The sequence below is a fragment of the Oreochromis aureus genome, linkage group 15 (assembly GCF_013358895.1).
Source record: "Oreochromis aureus strain Israel breed Guangdong linkage group 15, ZZ_aureus, whole genome shotgun sequence".
NCBI classification, from domain to species: domain Eukaryota; kingdom Metazoa; phylum Chordata; class Actinopteri; order Cichliformes; family Cichlidae; genus Oreochromis; species Oreochromis aureus.
This window is the reverse complement of record NC_052956.1, coordinates 10,423,526-10,444,076: the sequence shown is the minus strand read 5'-3', so window position 1 is coordinate 10,444,076 and position 20,551 is coordinate 10,423,526. Positions and strand designations below refer to the sequence as shown.

Genomic DNA, 20,551 nt, shown 5'->3' with positions numbered 1-20,551 from the left:
CATTTCTGTGTAAGTCTTAGGGGCTTGTGATTTTTTTAAATGTTTTTTTTTCTTGGTTGTATCTATAAAGTTTGAGAAGTTGGCAGTGTGATATTTCATCTGTCGTTCCAGAAGCAAAATGCAAAATGCATCTGCTGCTAATAATTAGGCCCCCATGATACCATAGTTTATCATTACTGCTCGGAAGAATAGACGTTTAATATGCCGGTAAAGCAGGAGAAGGATGGAGGATGGAATTTGGACCTCAAGGCAACAGCTTAAACTGTCAGGTTTCTCAGTAGAAATATTTCCTACATAATTCTTAAATGCAGGGCTTTTGTTACGCTGCATATTCAAAGCTGTCCGTCCCACAAAACTGCAGTTGCTGCACGCATAACGTGGTAGGCTGTTAAATGCCACAGGTGTAACACAATATTTGCACTGAAGCAATAATTCATTTCAGGTTACTGGAAGTTCCAAAGGCTCGGTTTAGGATTAAAGATGATCTGTTCTAATATATCAATCAAAATCAACACCTGTTTCAAAATTAGAATCAGTTTTATTACGACTAGTTGTCAGATGGACAAGGACAAGGTCATGTCCTTATTTTCTTAGCTTACCTTTTTCACTTATTTCAAATTTTTTGAATGATTTAACTAGGATTATCTAAGATCCTGGTTCTCTGCTCCTGCTGGCTGTCAATTGCTTTTGAGCCACAAGAGGCTGCAATTCGGTCACAAATAAGATGGCTTGTGCTACCTTTGAATTAGTGCTATTTTCTGCCCAACTAATAAGCCTTATTTTAGTTTAGAGTAAATAAAAAGAAGCCGAGACTTTTGCTTCTTTTATGTGAAAACAATATTTTGAGGTGACTCTACTGCACTTTGATTGCTCTTACTGAGTCTCAGATCCTCCCAAAGAGGAGCTCAGCTGAATACCTCTTGTGAGGGATGTTAATAATGAATCTGCACTTTAAAAAAAAAAAAAAAAAGTATTTTTCCTCTCCTGTGGTATAATGAAATATTCCGCAGTGGTGTGCTTGTAGGATGCAAAGACTGATCATCAGCGGTGATATTTATGGAGTATGCTTTGAAATGGTCACTCGGGCTTGTAACGGCATGAAGCTAGTGGGTGAGGCACATTAAACAAGATATATTCTTCCTTTATAAGATCCTCAAAGTCACTTGCAGTTTGTTATCCAGGCAGTCATTGCTCTATACATTACTGTATAATTTTAAGTCTATCAGTCTTAGGTCAAAACAGTTGTTTATATTTAATGAAATCTGAATATAGTCGACATGCATTTGAAAAAAAAGTTCATTATCGCTCCACCATGGCTGTAACTCAAAAGATCTGACATAAATAAGTGAGGGGACTCCTTTGTTCGACATTTAGTCACCTCTGTCCCCCCTGGAAAACCATTAAACGAAGAGGACTTCTCCCAGGAGCCCGGCATTCCTCGCATTCCTCAGGTCTGATGTCAGAGTGGAGGGGGGCGGCGCTCCTGAGGGGACGGCGCTGTTGCGTTCAGGTCCTCTTTCACAGTGCGACCTCTGAGGTGTGTGCGTGTGTGTGTGTGTGTGTGTGTGTGTGTGTGTGTGTGGGGGGGGTGCAAATGAGCGGCGAAAACGGCACGTCCAGTCTCATAGCCCAGTTGTCTCGTGTTTTTTTTAATAGCTTACTCAAGCAAGAGCAGTAATAATTTCCATCCATCCATCCATTTGCTTCCGCTTATCCTTTTCAGGGTCGCGGGGGGCGCTGGAGCCTATCCCAGCTGTCATAGGGCGAGAAGCGGGGTACACCCTGGACAGGTCGCCAGTCTGTCGCAGGGCCAACATACAGGGACAGACAACCATTCACACTCACATTCACTCGCACATTCACACCTAGTGGCAATTTGGATTATCCAATTAACCTACCCCCACAAGCTGCATGTCTTTGGACTGTGGGAGGAAGCCGGAGTACCCGGAGCGAACCCACGCACGGGGAGAACATGCAAACTCCACACAGAAAGACCCCGGCCTGATGTTGGAATTGAACTCAGGATCTGTGCGGCAACAGTGCTAACCACCGTGCCACCGTGCTGCCCCAGTAATAATTTAACAATACAACCCCCCCCCCAAACTTTAAAACTCCACATGTAAGATAATCCATTTTCGATGCTTTGTATTATTGTGTTTTGTCAAAATTAGATTAGATTATTGTGTCCTATCTTATTTTAATGTAAGAAAGCCTGCCTCAGATTAGGCTGCTGGAGTCTATCCAAGCAATTGTATTCTAAACGTAAAACTGCAATTTTTCACCAACTTACTGAGACTTATTATAATTAAAGCTTTTATAAAGGTCGTGGGCAATCACTGCAATCCACTAAAACTGTATTGTCATAATTACAAGCAGGCCTGCCAAATTCCCACCTTACTGCTTCTGAGTACAGTTTAGAGAAATTCAATGGACGAGTCTTTCCTTTGATTGCTTAATTTGAAAAATGTTATAAATAAATTAATTAAAAAAAGAAATACTCACATATGATTACAAAAATAACAAATACACTCAATAAAAAGAAAAACTTTAATTTGACAATTAATTAATAGGTTTTTCCTCTCGGACTCTTTGACTATTATCTCGAACTTAAGCCTCTCGGGACGTTCAACGTAAAGCTCATTTTTCCGATGCAGTCTTCAGCTTTTGAACGTAGCTGCAGCAAGCGGCTCTGTCCGCCTGTCCTGAACGCCTCCATTGGACTAGAGGGACCACTATAAACATACGAAGAGTCCCAGCGAGAGAAGACCACGTCGCTTTATCCAAGTCGGACAACTTTTTGTGACTGTTTGTGTTTCCTAGAAAAAAATAAAAGGCAACAAAACTGCGAGAAGAAGGAGGCTCAAGATTTGGTCTGCCTCTGCGACTTTTTTGGTTGTTGTTAAGGTTGAGCTCATTTTGATGTGAGAAGACGCAGATTTTTCTTGTTCATGCCGGATTTTTATATTTTTTAATTTTTTTTAAAGTTAGTTAAATAACTTAAGGTGGATTATCTGTTTGCCGTGAGTTCCAAACCTCGACAAGCAAAGAAGAGTTTCTTCAGCTGGGAGAAGAAATCGGCATGTAGCGCAGGATCAGGGGTGAGTTCTCTTTTAACGGGGGGGAAAAAAGCGAAAATCTACCTCAGTCAAAAAGAGTTAAGCTTTGCTCTTCATGGTTTCCTGCAGATCTGGAAGTAGATCCAAACTCTTGTAAAGTCCACAGTAGGAGTGCTTAGATGTAGGTCAAATGACTTGGCCACGTAGGGCAAAAAGGAGATCCAAACTATTTTAATGCCCCCCTTTCTCCTGCACATAAACATGCATCACCATCACAGACAGAGCCTCTAAATCCCCCTCTACATCTAATAAGATGGGAGTCTGTGCGATTCCAGAGAAAACTGGGAAGTTAGAGAACCTGTGTGTGGCTGGAAAACCGCTGAAAGATTCCCCGGAGTTAATGAGGTAATCGTGAAATTACACGACTGAACTGGGCTTTGGAGACCCAATGGAGCCCTCTGTAAGATCCAGTTTGGGTTTGGGCAGTGGGCTCTTGCCATGTGGAGTGCGCAACACCTGGAATTTCTGGCCCTTCCTCATTTATTTGTCATTTTTGCATGTGTACATTACATTTCCATAATCCCTGACAGAGAATGCATCTGTAAATTCACCTCGTTGAATTGTATTAAACAAGCTTGGTGGCTGAATGGTGTGTTTGAGTATGAGCAGCCTTCCTCTATAAGCTGATGATGGACTGATGTCCTCACACCCTGGCTGCAAACTGTGTGTACTTGTTTGTGTAGAAAAGAAAAATGTGTTTGAACATGCACCTTGGACAACTAGCATTACTGTAAAAGGGGAGTAAAGGCAACACAGCATAGCTGCTGGAGGCGTAGGGTGTACACACACACACACACACACACACACATCTGGCTGTCTTTATAAGCTCAAAGGCATGCTGCGTAAATTACATGGTGCCCGAGCAAGTGGCTTGGGTGTACACAGCAGTTTTAAAACACTGGTGGAGATTTTTAAAGGACTAAAAGGCAGAGTAGAAACCTCCATCCATGCTTCTCTTTTGTGGAGTAGAGAGTCACAAATCTAGTTTGTCTTTCAGTGCCATTTTTGGCACTCTCTTTCCTGCTTTTTATTCAAGGAAAGTTGCTGAAATGTTAATTCCCAAAAGGGGTGTTTTGTTGAAGGTCAGCCCGGTAAGATCATAATAGGTGTTTACTGCTTAATGTGAGCCTGCGTCTAAAAGGAAAAGTGGCTATTGTTTGTGTAGCCAATGGTCATTTGAGTCTAGAGGCCATTTGATTACGGTGTGGTGCAAACATACCTGTAATTTTGGTCAAGTGCTCACACTGTACCACAGGAAGAGAGGGGAAAAAAACAGGCAGCAGCAGCAGCAGTTATTGTAGTTATTGTTATAACAGTTTAACCAAAGTGGAAGAAATGCATAGAATTCCTTCGTAGTCAGCTTGTGGTTCACTTGTTATTTTACACCATAGCTGCACTGCAGTAGAAAATGGAAGGGGTGAAGAAGGCTATGACCTCTTTTTTGTGATTAAAAGTGATTACATGTCCAAGGCATTGACTTAAATACAGATGAAACTAATCTGCAATGAAAATAGGTGCTAATCTGCTGATAGCTTCTTTGGCCATACCCAATATAAAACACTCACATGTGCAACCAAAAGTCTCACATCTAATAGTAATGACACTGTAGTGTATTTTTCATAAATCAAGTGTTTCAGTGTGTAAATAATTGTCCCCTATATCAACTTACATGCTAATACTCTACCTTTAAATATACTTTTTGTATTGGAAAAACTGATGTTTAGCAGTTATTTCTTGTCCTTGCAATGCTTTTAACTTTAGTTGTATACAAAGACTGTATTTAAATGATGGATGTAAGCACCTCTATGTCACCTACTTCACAGGTCTGTGAAGTCCTGTTTTGAAGCCTCAATGCTAGGTTTGCCTTTGACTATGTTGCCGTTTTGGTGTGAGAAGTGACCGTATTTGGATGTTTAGGTGGAGCTCTGACTTCTTAGATGGGTTGTTACGGTTCTTTTAAGCCCACACAGAAAATTATGTTGCATTGTTGTCACTTCGGCCGGTCGTGTACCTCTCGATTTCTGTAACCTGGGTTGAAGACACAAGCGTACAATCGTGTCAGCTTTTAACACCATTTTAATGATGTATCACTACAGTAGCTCCGACATACAGATATACATTGGGAGATGTTGGAGCAGTTTAGAAAAACAAGACTTTTTGGGGAAAAAAAGCTAAAGAAAACAAGACGTTTCTAATAGTGAATTTACAATAGCTGATGGATTCTGCACACTGCAGGTGTGAGGGGAGTTTATTCCACAAATGACCCACACTAAATCCTACCTCATCTTGTTTTCTTCTATTCCAAGTAAATCTGTTCCTGAGGACCTAAGAGGCCCAGAAGCCTCATAGCCCTCAAGTAGGTCAGCAATATATTTATGCTTTATAAACCATTAGCAGAATTCTAAAATCAATCCTTTTACACACAGGAAGCCAATGCAACGAGTTCAAAATTGATGTAATATGATCCATTTTCAGCATTTTGAAAAAGCTGCAGCTGATTAATTGATGTTTTATTTAGACCAGTAAAAACTCCATTACAGTAATCTAGCCTACTGAAAATAAATGCATGAATAAGCTTTTCAGTTTCTTTCTTTGCCACAAGACCTTTGGTGAATTAGTGAAGTGTGAATCTATTCCCACAAGGTGCCAGCAGCAACAGCAGCATTAAAGCAGAGACGCAATATAACATCAAGTGACACAGCATAAGTCAAATGTAAGCACAAAAGTAACCGAGGTAATGTTTTCCTGCAAATTATAAGTAAAAGTAGTACGTGACTGCTTAACAGTTCACTTTAACAAGAATTAAAGTAACTTAACCGTGTACCTTTTCAGGATTTTGCACAATACTGTCATTGTCAACATTTGTTTACATTTGGGTTGCACATCACTGGCTGCTAGCATCTCCTCCTTTGTAGCCTGCTTGTATTAGATGTCATGTTTTTTGCCTCATGTGGTGGAGCAAGTTTGTTGTCTTCATCTTTAGCGGGAGCAGTTTTTTTTCCACATAGTTTGTAAAGAGCTTTGTTTGAAATTTGTGAAGTAGCTCCTTTTAAGGTACCTGGGCTTGGGTCACATAAAAACGAATACAGTCTTTATCGCGAATGATATGATCATTAAAATGATCATGCCCCTAACTTTGAGCCCCAAAAAAGTGCAAATGGGCGAGTCATTAAAAAACACCACCCATGAAGGATGAGATGCGCAATAGAGACCGAAACTGTTTCTTCTACCAGGCTGTAAACATGTTTATTTCTGCTGTAAAGTTGGACATTATAACATGTGAGCCTATGGGGATTTGCAGGCTTTTAAAGAATGCCTCAAGTGGCCACTCAAGGAACTGCACTTTTTAAAACCTCCCGTGGTGGTACTACTAAGCTAGTTCTAAAGAAGTATTAAAGTTTCACCAATCAGCTGTGCTGGGTCGGTATCAGTAACAATACTGAACTTCTACCTAGGAGCAGATATGCTCATGAATGAACATAAATCACTTACCGGTACTTAGCAAGAAAGCAGCTATTGTTTAAAAAAAAAGTCTATAAAAAGCTAACAAAAGTGATGTTACTGTAAAGTAATAATATAACGGCTGGCTGTAGGTGCAGCGTATGACTGTGAGGAGTATCTCTTGTGCATGTGGTGAGTGTATTCAGTCATGCATGGATGCTTTTGTCAGATTTGTGCTCTCTGTGAGCGCTCTGTTCTCTCAGCCCAGCAGACAACAACAGAGTAGAGAGCGTGCTGCGACCTGTCCAAGTCTCCCACACTCCACCAGGTGTTTTTCGTGCTAGGTGTCAGTCACTGCTAGCCCTGCCGCCTACACTTAACAGGTTTGACCCCCACCACCTCTGAACAGCCCAGAATTTAAAAACATGTGATTCTTCCTGTGATGTGGGACTGTTCACAGAGGGGTTTGTGAGGAGGTTTGAGCATCAAGGGGCGAAATTTTCCATGTGATCCCACGTTTAAAATGTGACTTTTCCTTCCTTTGAGGCCGTTATGGGTCTTAGATACAGCCAGATGTCAACACGAGCAAAACCAAAGTGTTTCTGCTTTCATAGGCCTGTAAACTCAGTGCTACTGACGTCCCCGTTGGCTCCTGGGGGCTCAGCCATGAGAAAATACTGAGTGGCTTTTGGGTGATTGAGCTTGTGTGTGGAGTCGTATTTGTGTGTATGGTTGTGAGACCGTGATGTGGTTCCCAGGAGGAGATGAGAGGGGGGGTTATGGAAAATGTGAAGAGCATCGCGGTTTGGCTGCTGCAGACTCGGTGGCTGACGATTGATGGTCCTGTGTTTTTGTTGTTGTGGCTGGGAGCCGCCTGCTATCAGTTCCACTGTCCATGTTTACGCACTCCTTCCTTTCTCGCCATCCTCACCAACTGAACCAACACGATAAGAGCCTGAGAATCACCAGCGTTGTGTCTCCTATTTCCTTTCTGCTGCCTTTTCCATATCCTTGCTTATCTAAAGCCTTTGTTTTCTCATTCAGGTGCTGGGAATGACTTATATGTGAATTTTAAAGGGAACATGTATACACACAATCCAGCTCTGTGCCTCTCAGTTAAATATCCAAGTCTGCCTGCATGACATCAGTTCTCCGGTTTGCCTGCTGGAATATGAGTCGGCAGAGGAGCGTCATTGCTGGTTTGGAAAACCAGCATACGGACAGTGTAAAGCATCCGCCTTTGATCCTCCTCCTCCTCGTCATGTTTTAGTGACACTGTTTAGATTTCAGTGCCAGTGGGAAACATTGGGCATTCCCTATCTGTGACTGTCACTACTGCTACTGTAACTTCTATTGTTTTCCTGCACTTTTCCTTTGATTCTATGGTATTTCCGGTCGTCACAAGCTAAATATAAGCAGTTTGGCATCTCATTTGAATTCCAGTTCCGGATAGTGATGTTATTTTGAGTTTTTTGTGATTGTGATAGTTGTTAGTGCTCACTGGCATGTCTCCTTCACTTGTTTTAAGGTAATGAGTAGCAGCTGAAGAAGTAATTTAATCTGTTTATTGAAAAGATACACCGGACAAAATTTGCTGATTGCTAAAAAATACTTTTTATAGAAATGTCTTTGCTTGGGATGATTCAAAGAATTGGCAAAACCCACAGAAATGTATGTACGAATCTTTGAATCTAAGCTTCGTTTTGAAGGTTTGTCAGTGCGGTGATCCTTTCAGAGCAGTTCAGTGAATTTAAAAACAGGGCCTGATGTCTCATTCGCTGATAGCAATGGGTATGTAAACAATGTAATTGGCGAGAGTCTGCTCTCACTTAGTGTAACAATTTTCTTCACCCATTTAAGTCCAGGTTGAAGCGAGATAAAGCTGCGTGTGTGCGTGTGGGAAGCTGCAGACATGGCCCCTTCGCTGTCTGCACGTCACAACAGTGCGAACGCTTTGCCCTGTGTTTGTGTCACTCTCGCCGCCGTGTCCTCAAGTGTGTTATTTGCGGGTGTGTTTGTCTCGGAGAGATGGAGCTGGAGGAGTTAAAAAAAAAAAAAAGAGAGCTGGAAAGTGAGAAAGCAGATGCGCTTGTTAGAAACACAGTCTGGTGGCCTGCCTCCACCATCTGTTTGCAGCTGCTAGTGTTTGTGTGAGATATACAGTATGTTTGTGTCTATGCAGGGTGAGTGAGTGGAGCCTGTGTGCGGGGAAGAAAAAGTAGATGCATATATATATTATTATTTTTCACTTTTTAATAAAGGATTTTTTAGGCGTAAAAGTGAACACACACACACACACACACACACACACACACACACACACACACACACACACACACACACACACACACACACACACACACATCCTCTGGGTCAGACAAAAACACACATGGGCAGAGTGTCAGATGACAAAGAGGGGCCTGATCCACAGTGCCAATGTCCCTGAGACGTGTCTGGAGAGTGATCTCTGTAGTACTGTGCTTTCTTCAAATGTTTATGACGAGGCATTAAGAAAAACACATTACTGCTCATTAGGAGAATAAAGTCAAAATTTTGAGCGAAAAGTCAAAATATTATTTTAGAATAAAGTCAAAGTTCAATTCAATTCAGTTCAATTCATTTTTATTTATAGCGCCAAATCACAACAACAGTCGCCTCAAGGCGCTTTATATTGTAAGGTAGACTCTACAATAATACATACAGAGAAAAAACTCAACAATCATATGAGTCCTTATGAGGAAGAACTTTGGCGACAGTGGGAAGGAAAAACTCCCTTTTAACAGGAAGAAATCTCCGGCAGAACCAGGCTCAGGGAGGGGCGGGGCCATCTGCTGGGACCGGTTGGGGTGAGTGAAGGAAGACAGGATAAAGACATGCTGTGGAAGAGAGCCAGAGATTAATAACAAGTGTGATTCAATGCAGAGAGGTCTATTAACACATGTTTAGTGAGAAAGATGACTGAAAAGGAAATACTCAATGCATCATGGGACTCCTTCAGCAGTCTACACCTATTGCAGCATAACTATAAAGTGTGGAGATTGACGTTGCTTTACCCTCTATAAAATGCCCTGTGTAGATGACTTAGTGAAGTTTTACTAGAATCAGTTTTAGTAATAAGTAAACTACAAAGGAAATTACAATGTTGCAATTTTTTTCTTAATGTGGCCTTAATACTCGTTGATAAATATCAAAAGATGGCAAAGTTTATGTTTTAGTCCTGTACAGATTGTCCAGTCTGTACAGCAAAGGCCAGTCAGACAAATACTGCACGTGTCTCTCTACATGAACAGAATGAGTACAGTGCTTTTTCAGATTTGGACATCTGCATACATGTCTTGACATCACCACTGCAATAATGAGGTGTTAGTGATGATACGGCAACATGGGCTACTTTGGTGCATTTTTAATCCACACATGAAATGAGCAGCAGCGGTAAATGACGTTAGTCTAGTTTTAGTCAACGGGGAGCATGGGAGCTAGCTGTATACAGTACTGTTTCCTGGGGGCATATCATATGCGTGTCTAACCTTACACCACAAGGAAGTTACTTCTGATTGGATCGCTTCCAAACTTGTCGCACCTTTCCACACAGCTTAATTAGATGTGATTACATCTCGTGTCTCCAGAATATTTTCATTTCATTTTTCATTCATCGTCAGCGCGTCATAGTTTTTGTCCTCGTATATTAGTTTTTATTTAGTTATCGTCTTGTTTTTGTCAGGAGGAAAAAGGTGGCACCAAGAGGATCATGTGTGTGGCTAATAAACAGAAAAACACCTGAGGAGCAGCGCTAATATTAACTGGGGCAGCTGGATAAACAAGTGAAAATTCACCTTGTAGTAGCTGTTTAGGTTGACGTTACCACCAGAGAATGAACCGTATGTTGTGAGAACCATTATTTTTAATTGCTGACCTGAAAATTTCTTGCAGTGTTCGTGTGTTGGAACTTTATTTGTGGTTGTTTATTTGAGTACAAATCACAGATATTCCCCGAATGCCTCACAAACTGACCAAAATGCACATCAGAACAACTTCAAACTCAGTGCTGCTTATCATTAGGTCTCCAGTGATAGTGCGAAGTAGATCGGTTAAGCGCTTGTCGAGAAAAGTGAAGGGCACCTGGACACACACACACCTTCATTCACTGCTAAGATAATGCTCTGTCCAGGGTCAGCTAATACTCAGACAGACTTTGGTTGAATGTTTCCAGGAGTGTGTGTGGACTTAGAGGTGTGTTTCCCCCAAAACATTTCACTACTGAACTCAACTTTAAGTTAGTGGGCCACAAGAGGATCAGAGTCCTAAGAAGATTTTAGAAATATCAGACGAAATCTGGCAGTGTTTCCAAATTCTTTTGATTTAGCTGTGCTTGGAGTAGCAGTTCGCTGGGTTACCAGATAGGACAATACAGCAAGTTCACATATAAAAATAATTTAGGTTAAGTAGGTCTTTGTTGTGACTGTTAACTGTCTGAGCGCTGAAACTATTTGTGAGTTTAGCTACTGAAAAATGCAAGTGTGTGCTTGTTTTAGCCTTCTATGAAACAGTCTGTTTGTATTAATTATACAAAAAGAACAACCAGTAGCCCTATATTTCTTGATTTAGGAAAACCACATGCTTTAATTAGTTGTAAAAACACAAATTCTGAGCACAAGATACCCGATTTACACTCCAGCTATTCGGTTTAGGTTCACAGACCAAATAGTAAAACGACTGCGCAGGAGGAAGTGTAATTACGAGCTGTGAAGCACCCATTTGTTTTGCTACAGTGCTTGTGTATAACAGGAGGGTAGCTGGGGGTGTTGGGAGGGCAGCGTTGGTATTTCAGACAGAGACAAGCAACAGAGATGAGATTGATTGAGTTACGCACGCTACACTTGCTTCCTCGCCTCTCGGCGGCCTGCATCTAATGGTCTTAGCAGTAGGTGACAAAGTGCTGTTTTGTTCCCGCTATTGTGTGGACGTGAATGGAGCAAAGCGAGACAGAGGCCGGCATGAACCAGAGCAGAGGGGGAGCACGCACGTTAGCAGCTCTGCTCCTGAGAAGACGTTGTGTTTAAAATGAGTCTTTGTGATGGTAATGTAAAAGAAATGGATATCACAATTATGCCTGTTTTTAATGTTTTGTTTCTAAGTTAGCAGCTTTAAGCAGCACTTTTTTTTTGGCCTGTAAGTCACAGCATGTTTTGATTTGGTTAATTTTTAGGTGGCCCCAGAATCTATCCCTGAGTGGGTAGAGAGGTGACTGGCAGAAAAACACTGCAGCCTGAGGCAAGCTGAGGTTTTTGCAGAAAATAAATCAGTCGAGTTGGGGACAATGCAAGTGAAGGAACATCTACTGGTTTTCTGCAGAAATTCCCCAGCTGAGGAAACCCATGTCAGCATTTCTTAAAAAAAAAACACAAACTCATTTTAAATCCATCTTTTGTCAGCTGCTAACCTGTAGCTGGTTTTCAAATCCCGCCCACTTTGGCAACAGTTTTTACACCTGTCAAGCTTTCTGTTCCAGCTCAATACAAAGGATCTCACTTGAAATTATTTGGAAATGGTCTCAGTTTTTGCATGCAGGACTTTTCTTTTGTTGGAGATTATGTATCGGAATTTCAGGAGCAGGACCACGCCTCCAAACATGCTCCTTCCGGTTGTCATCTATGTAGTTTCCCCCAGTTCTGCAAGCTGTTCATTCTCGTTTACGTGCCCCACCCTCCCTCCCTCTTTGTTCTCAATTCTTTAACTTCTTCATTTCTATTTAGTGCATGGGGATCTACCAGGCCCGGGAGCCATCGCCAGTCCCCTTCGAGGCCTTCCCCAAACCGCAGCTCAATTCATGTCAAAGCACTCACTTTTACCTACTAAATCGCTGTCAAACCTAAATTGAGGACGTGGGCCCAGCTAGTGAAATGAGTATTTCCTGCTGTGCCATTGTTTTGATTGTTGGCCTTACAGGATGGAGAGCAGGACAGGTATCTTAGAAGACAATTAGTTCAGAAGCTGATGAGACTCACGGCAGCTTCATGATGATGAAAACAATTTTTCATGACTTTGGTATGTGCTTAAATGTTGCTGATGCAAAAGTCACCATTCTCGCCTTTAACACTGTTTAAACTGTTTATTTTCTTATTTGCCATGTGTCACTTTATAAAAGGCCAGGACTGCTTTTTTTTCTGACACTGCGTCATGCAGTCTCGCTGAAGTTGCTGAATTATTGAGCCCAAACTCAGACATCCTGAACCAGTTTAAATACTGCAAAAAGGGAAACTCCACAAACAAATTTACTTTACTACACTTAGTTAAAGTTGGTTAGTTAATGCAAGAATCTGCTTTATTTTTTCTTTCTGAGCATAATTGTGTGTGTCCAATTGTTTTGACATCCACAGAGTATGAAAAAAGAACATCCTCTCAATTCGTTTCTTTCTGTATGAATCAGAAAGAAAGCTGAAGTGTAGCACTTTTACCTAAAGGAGCATCCATTTCATTCAAGCCTTTGTCAGATAAGTTCACACAATGCTTAGTAACCCTATTAGCGGCAGGCATATCTCTGTGCATTTCAGTGCACATCAATAGCATTTCTATTGTCAGCTACCAGTAATTAAGCTTTCCAGAAAGGAATAGAAGGGAGTACTGAAACTACAAAGGTATATGTAGAACGCACTCCAGACACACACTGGTTATTCTCACAGATGTCACGTTTATTTAGGGTTTTATGCAACAACCCACAGTCTGTCAGCGCTGGTCTCAGCTTTTCCAACTCCCCTCTCTTGTCTCCCGCCTCACTAAAAAGGGGAAAAAAGACCATCATCAGTCCAAACGCCACCAGCTGTGATCTCACCTGCCTCCCCGGCACCGCCCCATTGAGCTCACTGCACCACTCCTCCCCTGCAGCTGAGCCAGGGACCACACCTCCGCCACAGTATAGAAATCCACAGATCCATCCATCCTTCCATCCTGGGTGACCATCCCTTGACCACTACTTCCACTTTTTCTGTGGAGAAACTCGAGGTGCTACTAAGCCAGCCAAGGGACAAAATCTGTGCAGACACCTCCGAGGGTGCTTTCTCAGCACCACAACAGACCGGTACAGCCTCTGCATCTCTGCTGACCCCACACAAATCTGTCTCTCAACCCGTTGCTTCCTTCTTCCTTCACCCGGGAGCAAAACCATGAGAACTTAAACTCCTTAACTTGGGGCAGCAACTCCTTGGAGTCGGTCCTCCACCCCTTTCAGACATGTCACAGTTGGCTACAAACGGGAGGTCGTTACCAACAGAATCCCATCAATACATCTTCCTCCGCCTCTTGGCTGTGCCAAGAAATTTTGTCCCTTAGTGCAACAGAATCATAGTCACAACAATTATGATAATTCTACCCAATATAAAGTTGTGAGTGCATGTTGGATAGAGTATCATAATTCTTAAACCAAGGTCGAAAAGACAACACAAATATCCATTATATTTTAATGCATTTCAGTGTTCCTGTGCCGTAACACCCATGTGTTGCATGATGTTAATATTCCACAGAGATCTTTCAGGTAACAAGTTAATCACGAGGGGATCAAATCATAATTAAGTGATCAGGCCTACAGTAAGGGAAAACCAAGATATGAAAGGAAACCCTGACCAAAAAATGGACCTGTGGTTTTCCGGAGAGCTGTTTAACCTCATATATTGTGTAGTGACAAAAGCAGCTAGAAGCGTGACAGTAAAAAAAACAAACAAAAAAAAACCTAGGAAGCTTTTTAATTAAATACTCTCATTGCTAAATGAGGAAGACACAACTTGTGCACTGCAGCGTCAAATAAGTAGTGTTGATTCCTTGATGCACAAGCCCAAAAATGCTCGATTAAAGATGTATCTGACACCATGCTGACAGGACGTTTGTTTGCCATGGTGCTCAGTTAAAAGTATGCAAGACTAAAAGGTCAAACTTCTTCGGAGGTTCGGCTAGCTCCCCCACAATCGTTTTTATCATGATTGATGTAAATGTGTGTAAAAATGTCAACCCACAGTGCGTCTTTCAAAAAACCCCTATATACTTGAGTGGTAATGTGGTTTGTGGTTTAAGCACGCACATTAAGGGGGAAAAAAAAGCTACTTGATTCCAACTTTTTACCCCTGTGCAATATCAGTTGTGGGGGAATATAAAACAACAACAACAACAACAAACATAACAAAAGATGGGAATGGTTTCACATATATTTAGAAAGAGCTCACCACTCTCAAAAAGAAAAACAAGCCTCTTTCCTCAGTTTTCCCTCTCGTTTTGTCTGTGCCACAAAATTACAATGTGCAAATTCATAAACGTATATGGTGTTTTTGCACGCTGGAAATAAACACGACGGTCAGGAGAAAAAGTCGCTGCATTGCAGGAGCAGAACTGAAGCAGGGCATTTTTTGTTTTGTTTTGTTTTTTTTCATCAAGGAGTGGGTTAGATCCCAAACTATTGTCTGTCTTTCTGTCTGGCTTTACTCTACCACACACTCCTAACCAAGCCACTGATTACTAGTTTAGAGTTGCACCAACTGCTGTCTGGTCCTTTGGCTAACCTCTGAGGAACCTGGTGAAGGGGTGAGTGTGTGTGTTTGAGAGAGATCTTGTGTATATGTTTGCGGTGTGCCCTGTTGATGCTTGTCTATGTTTGTACACTACACAGTGAAAGTATGCGTCTTTATTTGTGTCTTTGTGTGTTTGTCTGTGTACTTGTTGACAGTGATCTTGGAGGCCTGGGTGCTCGGGAAACACTCTTGAGTCATTTTGGGAAGGTTTTACTGTCAGCCTGTGATGTCACTTACCCTAAGCCGGAGTCAGTGAGGAGGGTCGCAGGGTCTGTGGTTAAGGGTCATGTGACGACTGGGGTCAGCGTGCACATATATCCTAAAGTGAAGCTGATTTACTCAACCGATGTAACCCAGTTAGTCACTCGTTGAGGCTTTCTCGCCCTGTGCGTATGTGTTAGTGCAAACGGCCGTTTAAAAAAAACGAAAGAAAGAAAGAAAACAACAACACACGAAGAAGATGATGCCACATTACCGTCTCAGAAGGACTCAGGAGTAAGGAATGTGTTACGGCTCCCAAAGGGGCAAGGCCATTACAAAAGATGAGCGTGAAGCAAGTGCAATTAAAATTGTAGCAAACAACCCGACTCTGTAGCTTCTTGCCCTCTTTCATTCAAGCCTGCCTCCCCTGTCTTTTTCTCTTGCTCACTCAGCCTTGTTATACACACACACGCGCGCGCACACACACGCACGCACGCACACACACTTTTCCTTCCTTGTGGTGCATACTTGTGTCAGGTGTGCTCTGTTTTTCCAGTCAGGGTAGAGAGGAATCTGGGCCAGGGTCCAAGCTGACTATCAGCAGCACATAGCCAGAGCCCAGGACAAGAAGCAACACATCCACTCCATCTTTACTCCACCTCCTTCTCCCTTGCTCCTCACCTAATCGTTGGAACATTGCTTTGTCATGTTTTTGCTCTTTTTCCCTCACATTCATGCATGTGTGTATTTATTTTTGCATAATTTTCCTTGCTGTCTTTTGTAGCGTTCAATTTCTGGTCTCTTTGGTTTGTCTGTGTTTTAAGGAGAAGTTGTTTTTTTCCCTTCTTTCAAGGTGTGGAGCTTTTTTTTAATTTAGTTTTGTAATCTAGTTCCTGTCTAACAAGGCTACAAAGTAGCCACCACCCTTAAAATGACACTGCTTTTAGCTATTTAAATTTAATCCCATTGATATTAGCAGGATTATTTGAAATTCCTTAGAGATTGCTGGCTAACAGCTCCGTTTAAAGCTTACTTTTTAAAATATGATTGAGTATGTGCGATATACAGAGTACACCCCTACAGGATGTACTCTGTTCCGCCTTTATATCTGTCATGCTCTTTTTCAAAGGACTTTCCTCATTACAGACATGAAAGCTATGAACTGATGAGCACCCCAGTTGCATTCAAAGTCATTCCCAAACACCTAGCTCAACCTTTTAAACTTCCCCGTGTGTGTTCTCTTGTTTACCTCACGAGTTCACACTTCTGTTTCTTATTAACAACAAAGATGTGGGGTTTTTTTTGTTTGGTTTTGTGTCAGTAGCTGGCAAAAAGTGTTTCTGTGGCAACATATGTGCCACCACCGCAGGCGTGTGATCTTACACACACCGCTGCACTGTGCTCCACAATGTCTGGCACTGTGCTCCTGTCGAGCAGAGAGAGCAGAGATAAAAAGGAAAGGAAGGGCCTCCCACACAGGCAGATAGAAGCTCCATTAGTTCCTCAAAGCCAGCTGCCGGGTTCAGATGGATGTCTGCGCACGGCCGTTTGATGTCTGTTCATCCATAGCCTCACATCTCTGACTCTGTCTCCCAGCTTTGCCCGACGCCGGGCCTCATGGGAGTCCAGAGAGCGCAGCTGCCCGAACTATAGGATAAAGCTGTCTGGCTGCTGCCGTACCATTCCTGTGCTGTGCTAATGCTCTAGCACCACAACTACTCCTTTTTTTATCTGCTTTACTTTCTGCTTGTTTATGGAAGGTGGGAGGGATTATTTGAAAGACTATTCACTGATTAGAAAACCATCTTCGTTCTTAGGAAAGGGAATGTATTCATAAAACTCTAAATCATTTTTTAAGCTAGTTATGTGTTTGACTGATCCTCCTCTCTTATCTCCCTTTGCAGCACCCGTTTGTACTCCTTCTCCTCCTCGTCTTCCTCCTCCTCTCTGGACACCTTTGGGAATGGGCCAGCGCCTTGCCAGGTTGCATCTCTCCGCCCGGTGGTGTGGCTGGCGTCGTGCGAGAGTGAGGAGGGCAGCAGCCAGGTCATAGAGCCCTCCCACCCCTCTCTCTGCTTGCTTGCTCTCGAGTGACATTTGACCTCTGACTCTGCCACGACCCCGCCTTGACCTCCTGCCAGCCATGCCCTTCCGGTTGAAGCTGCGGCGCACAAGGCGCTACAATGTCCTGAGCAAGAACTACTTTGTGACGCGTATCCGCCTGCTGGACAGCAATGTGATTGAATGCACGCTGTCAGTGGAGAGTACGGGACAGGAATGTCTGGAGGCGGTGGCCCAAAGGCTGGAGCTGCGGGAGGTTAGTGTTGTGACACATGTGCATGTTAGTTTGAGATAGTATGACGTGTGATAGGTTTCTGACACATTTGTCTTATCTGAGCTTGCAAGTGTTATAAATTGTCTGCCGTTGGCAGCTACAGGATGTAATTAATGGGGAGTTGGAGTGGGCATTTGTTTTTACTCTGAGTTTGGTTGTGTGTCTGCCACGCGTCTCTCCCCACACCCTGTGCATGTCTCCCTGCCCTCTGCTGCGTCTCTCCTTCACTGTCTTTGTTTGTCTCTAATGAAGCGTGATTACGTATGTCCTCTCTTCACTGCAGAAGAAAGACATACTGCTCGTCCTCTTGTCTCCCCTACCCCGTGGGTCCCTCTCATTCCTCTTCTATTTCCCATTATTGTCAGTGCTTTTTTTCTACCAGCAGGTGGACTTCTGATGATTTCTCACTTTCCTTTCCTGTTCTTACACCTTAAAACACAAAGCAAACGAATTGTGTGTAAAAAGCATGGTTTGTCTAGGTCAAAGATCACATGACGATTGTGTGCGTGTTAGGCTCAAGGGTAATTAAATTTGATGAACATGTGTGCTCAAGAGTGTGTCTGCACCTGCTGGAGCTGCTGACAGCGCAGAAGAGCGAGGGGCGATGTAGTGTACTCACACAGAGTTGTGGTATTTGCTGGGTGTCAGCGATGTTATAAATGAGGCGATGAAGCACCCCAGCTGTAGCGGCTGTCTGCCCCTCGTGTGCACACCGTCTCAGGATTATGTGTGCGTCAGAGTGTGCGTGTTGTTTTCGTCTTCGCTGTTAAATCTGAGGTCTGAAGTGTGTGGCCGTCTGCACGCATGAATGTGTGCGCGCCGTTTCAGTTACCAGCTTTATGACTTTCTCTCTGACTTTTTACTGGCCAAGTCTGTGTGCTCAACCTTTTATGAAACCTATGAAAAATGCACAAATACACAAAATAACCAAACATTAAAAACATGACATTTAAATGACATGTTCTGCCAAATGTACTGCGTGAGATAAAACGGTGGAAAAAAAGTTCACGAGATCTTTACACAGAGACAAACCCGTGCCACTAGTATGTTGTGTTTTTACAAAAGTCAATGGATTGTGAGCTGATGTTTGTGTTTTCATTATGCATGGATTTCCTGACAACATGGTGGCATCTCATGTCAACAATTTCTTATCAGAACCATCATACGTGAAGGGAGAAATAAACTGGTCTATTCTTGCTTTTTGTGTTTCACTTTCAGTTTAAATATGTTCGTTTTGTTTGGATAACAAGACTAATGACTTTCACTGGATTTAGTGAGCTAGGTAATGATATTGCAATGATTCCACTTTAATATTAATAGCGTTACGCTGCTGACGTCAAAGGTTTCGTCGGATGTTAAGGAGAAATGTGTGCTTTTAATTCAGGCGCTTAATCTCTCAATACTTTTCAGTGTATTTCTCAACTCATTTACCATTTCTCTCCTGAGAAATCCCATCTAAAGATGCACCAACTACAGGTTTCTTGGCTGATTCCAATTGCTGTTTTTTTTTCTATGCGTGACCTGCAGATTTAGATTTTTGCTGATTCTTTGCTCACTGAAAAAACTGAAAAGAAAGTGAAAATAAAGATGTAAAAATAATTGAAAATGAATTGCTGTACACCCACTTTTACCTGACATATTTTACTTTAGCAAACAAAAGCAGGTGCAACAGGTTTGTATAACAAAACATATATCAGTTACATAATTTTCCAGGATGTTTATAACTTGACCAGATAACAGGATATCATCCCTTTTCTCTTTTGATCCATTGCTCATACCGAGGCTGCTAGCTTGTCTGCCACTTTGTTATCTTCTTTAAAATGTCAAAGTTTAGCTGGGTGAAGGTCATTTAAGTGTCTGATTAGGTCTGTTTTTTCGTGGTGGCCACCTTTCCACTTTACTGTCTTCACTCACAGTAAGGAGCTTCCATGCTAACAACATATTACCATGTAGCTGTGAATGTGTGTGTGACTATTTACCTGCACCACTGTGCTCATGTTGTGCATGCATGGAAGGAAACCTAGTTTTAATTGGATTTTCACGTGACTGACTGGCGTCCCACCATTAAGTGCAAAGAATGCTTGAAATTGGGCGATTCCGATTCCCTTGACTGGTCAGTTGGTATATCTCTACAGCCTCTCTCATTAGCCCTTTGCTTCCACTATTGCGAATTAATTTATTTGGCTCTTTTATACTCCTTTTGGCTTACACAACTTATTTTTGTTTCCTCACCCCCTGTATTTAGACACATTACTTTGGACTGTGGTTCCAAGGGAAGACCCAGACCCCGGAAAAACGTTGGGTGGAACTCGAGAAACCCCTCAAGAAGCAGCTGGACAAGTTTGGCAATGAGCCACTGCTCTTCTTTGGAGTCATGTTCTATGTTCCCAATGTTTCCCGGCTGGAGCAAGAAGCCACCAGGTAAAGAATCTCCAAATGGTAACTGTGAGACAGTTACGCAAGTCACTGAGAAAGCCACATGATTAGAATGCAGATGTGCTTTAGCTTTATCTAGAGAATTGCAGTAGTAACAGTGCTTTCCAAACGCTGCCATAATACTGCAAAATCTTCTTCTCATGACTCTCATCACTAATTGTCAATATTGGTTGACGTTTCAAAGTGGTTCTGGCTACAAAGAAGCCAAATGTGATCAGTCTCCTAAAGTAGATGATTACTGTCCCATAACTCTTCATTATTTAGTATGCCAGGAGCTTAAAAGCAGTCACTTTGAAAATGTGGAGAAATAAAAATGTAATTTTACATTTAAACACCAGCTGGTTTTGAAAGTCTGCTTGGCCTTCATGGAGCTTTTGACTTATTTCATGGTGCCTTTTGGAAGTTTTTTAATGAAATTATCAGACAAATAATAATGGCTTCCTGTGTCGTTAATTAGACTGACTGTCAGT

General features: G+C 42.2%; 1 protein-coding gene across 2 annotated transcripts in view; it reads left to right on the top strand.

The window, feature by feature from the left end:
- Window positions 1-2,706: 2,706 nt before the first annotated feature.
- Window positions 2,707-20,551, top strand: part of LOC116310716 (tyrosine-protein phosphatase non-receptor type 14) — a 42,651-nt gene continuing 24,806 nt past the window's right edge. Inside the window, exons 1-3 of one of the 2 annotated variants that reach the window (XM_031727594.2) lie at window positions 2,707-3,098; window positions 17,215-17,627; window positions 19,891-20,066. In XM_031727594.2, coding sequence (XP_031583454.1) covers window positions 17,454-17,627; window positions 19,891-20,066 — 350 coding nt within the window. In that variant the 5' untranslated portion in view covers window positions 2,707-3,098; window positions 17,215-17,453. Of the gene's footprint in view, window positions 3,099-16,847; window positions 17,071-17,214; window positions 17,628-19,890; window positions 20,067-20,551 lie in introns of those variants that run through there. The other variant, XM_039598763.1, reaches the window with a different exon arrangement.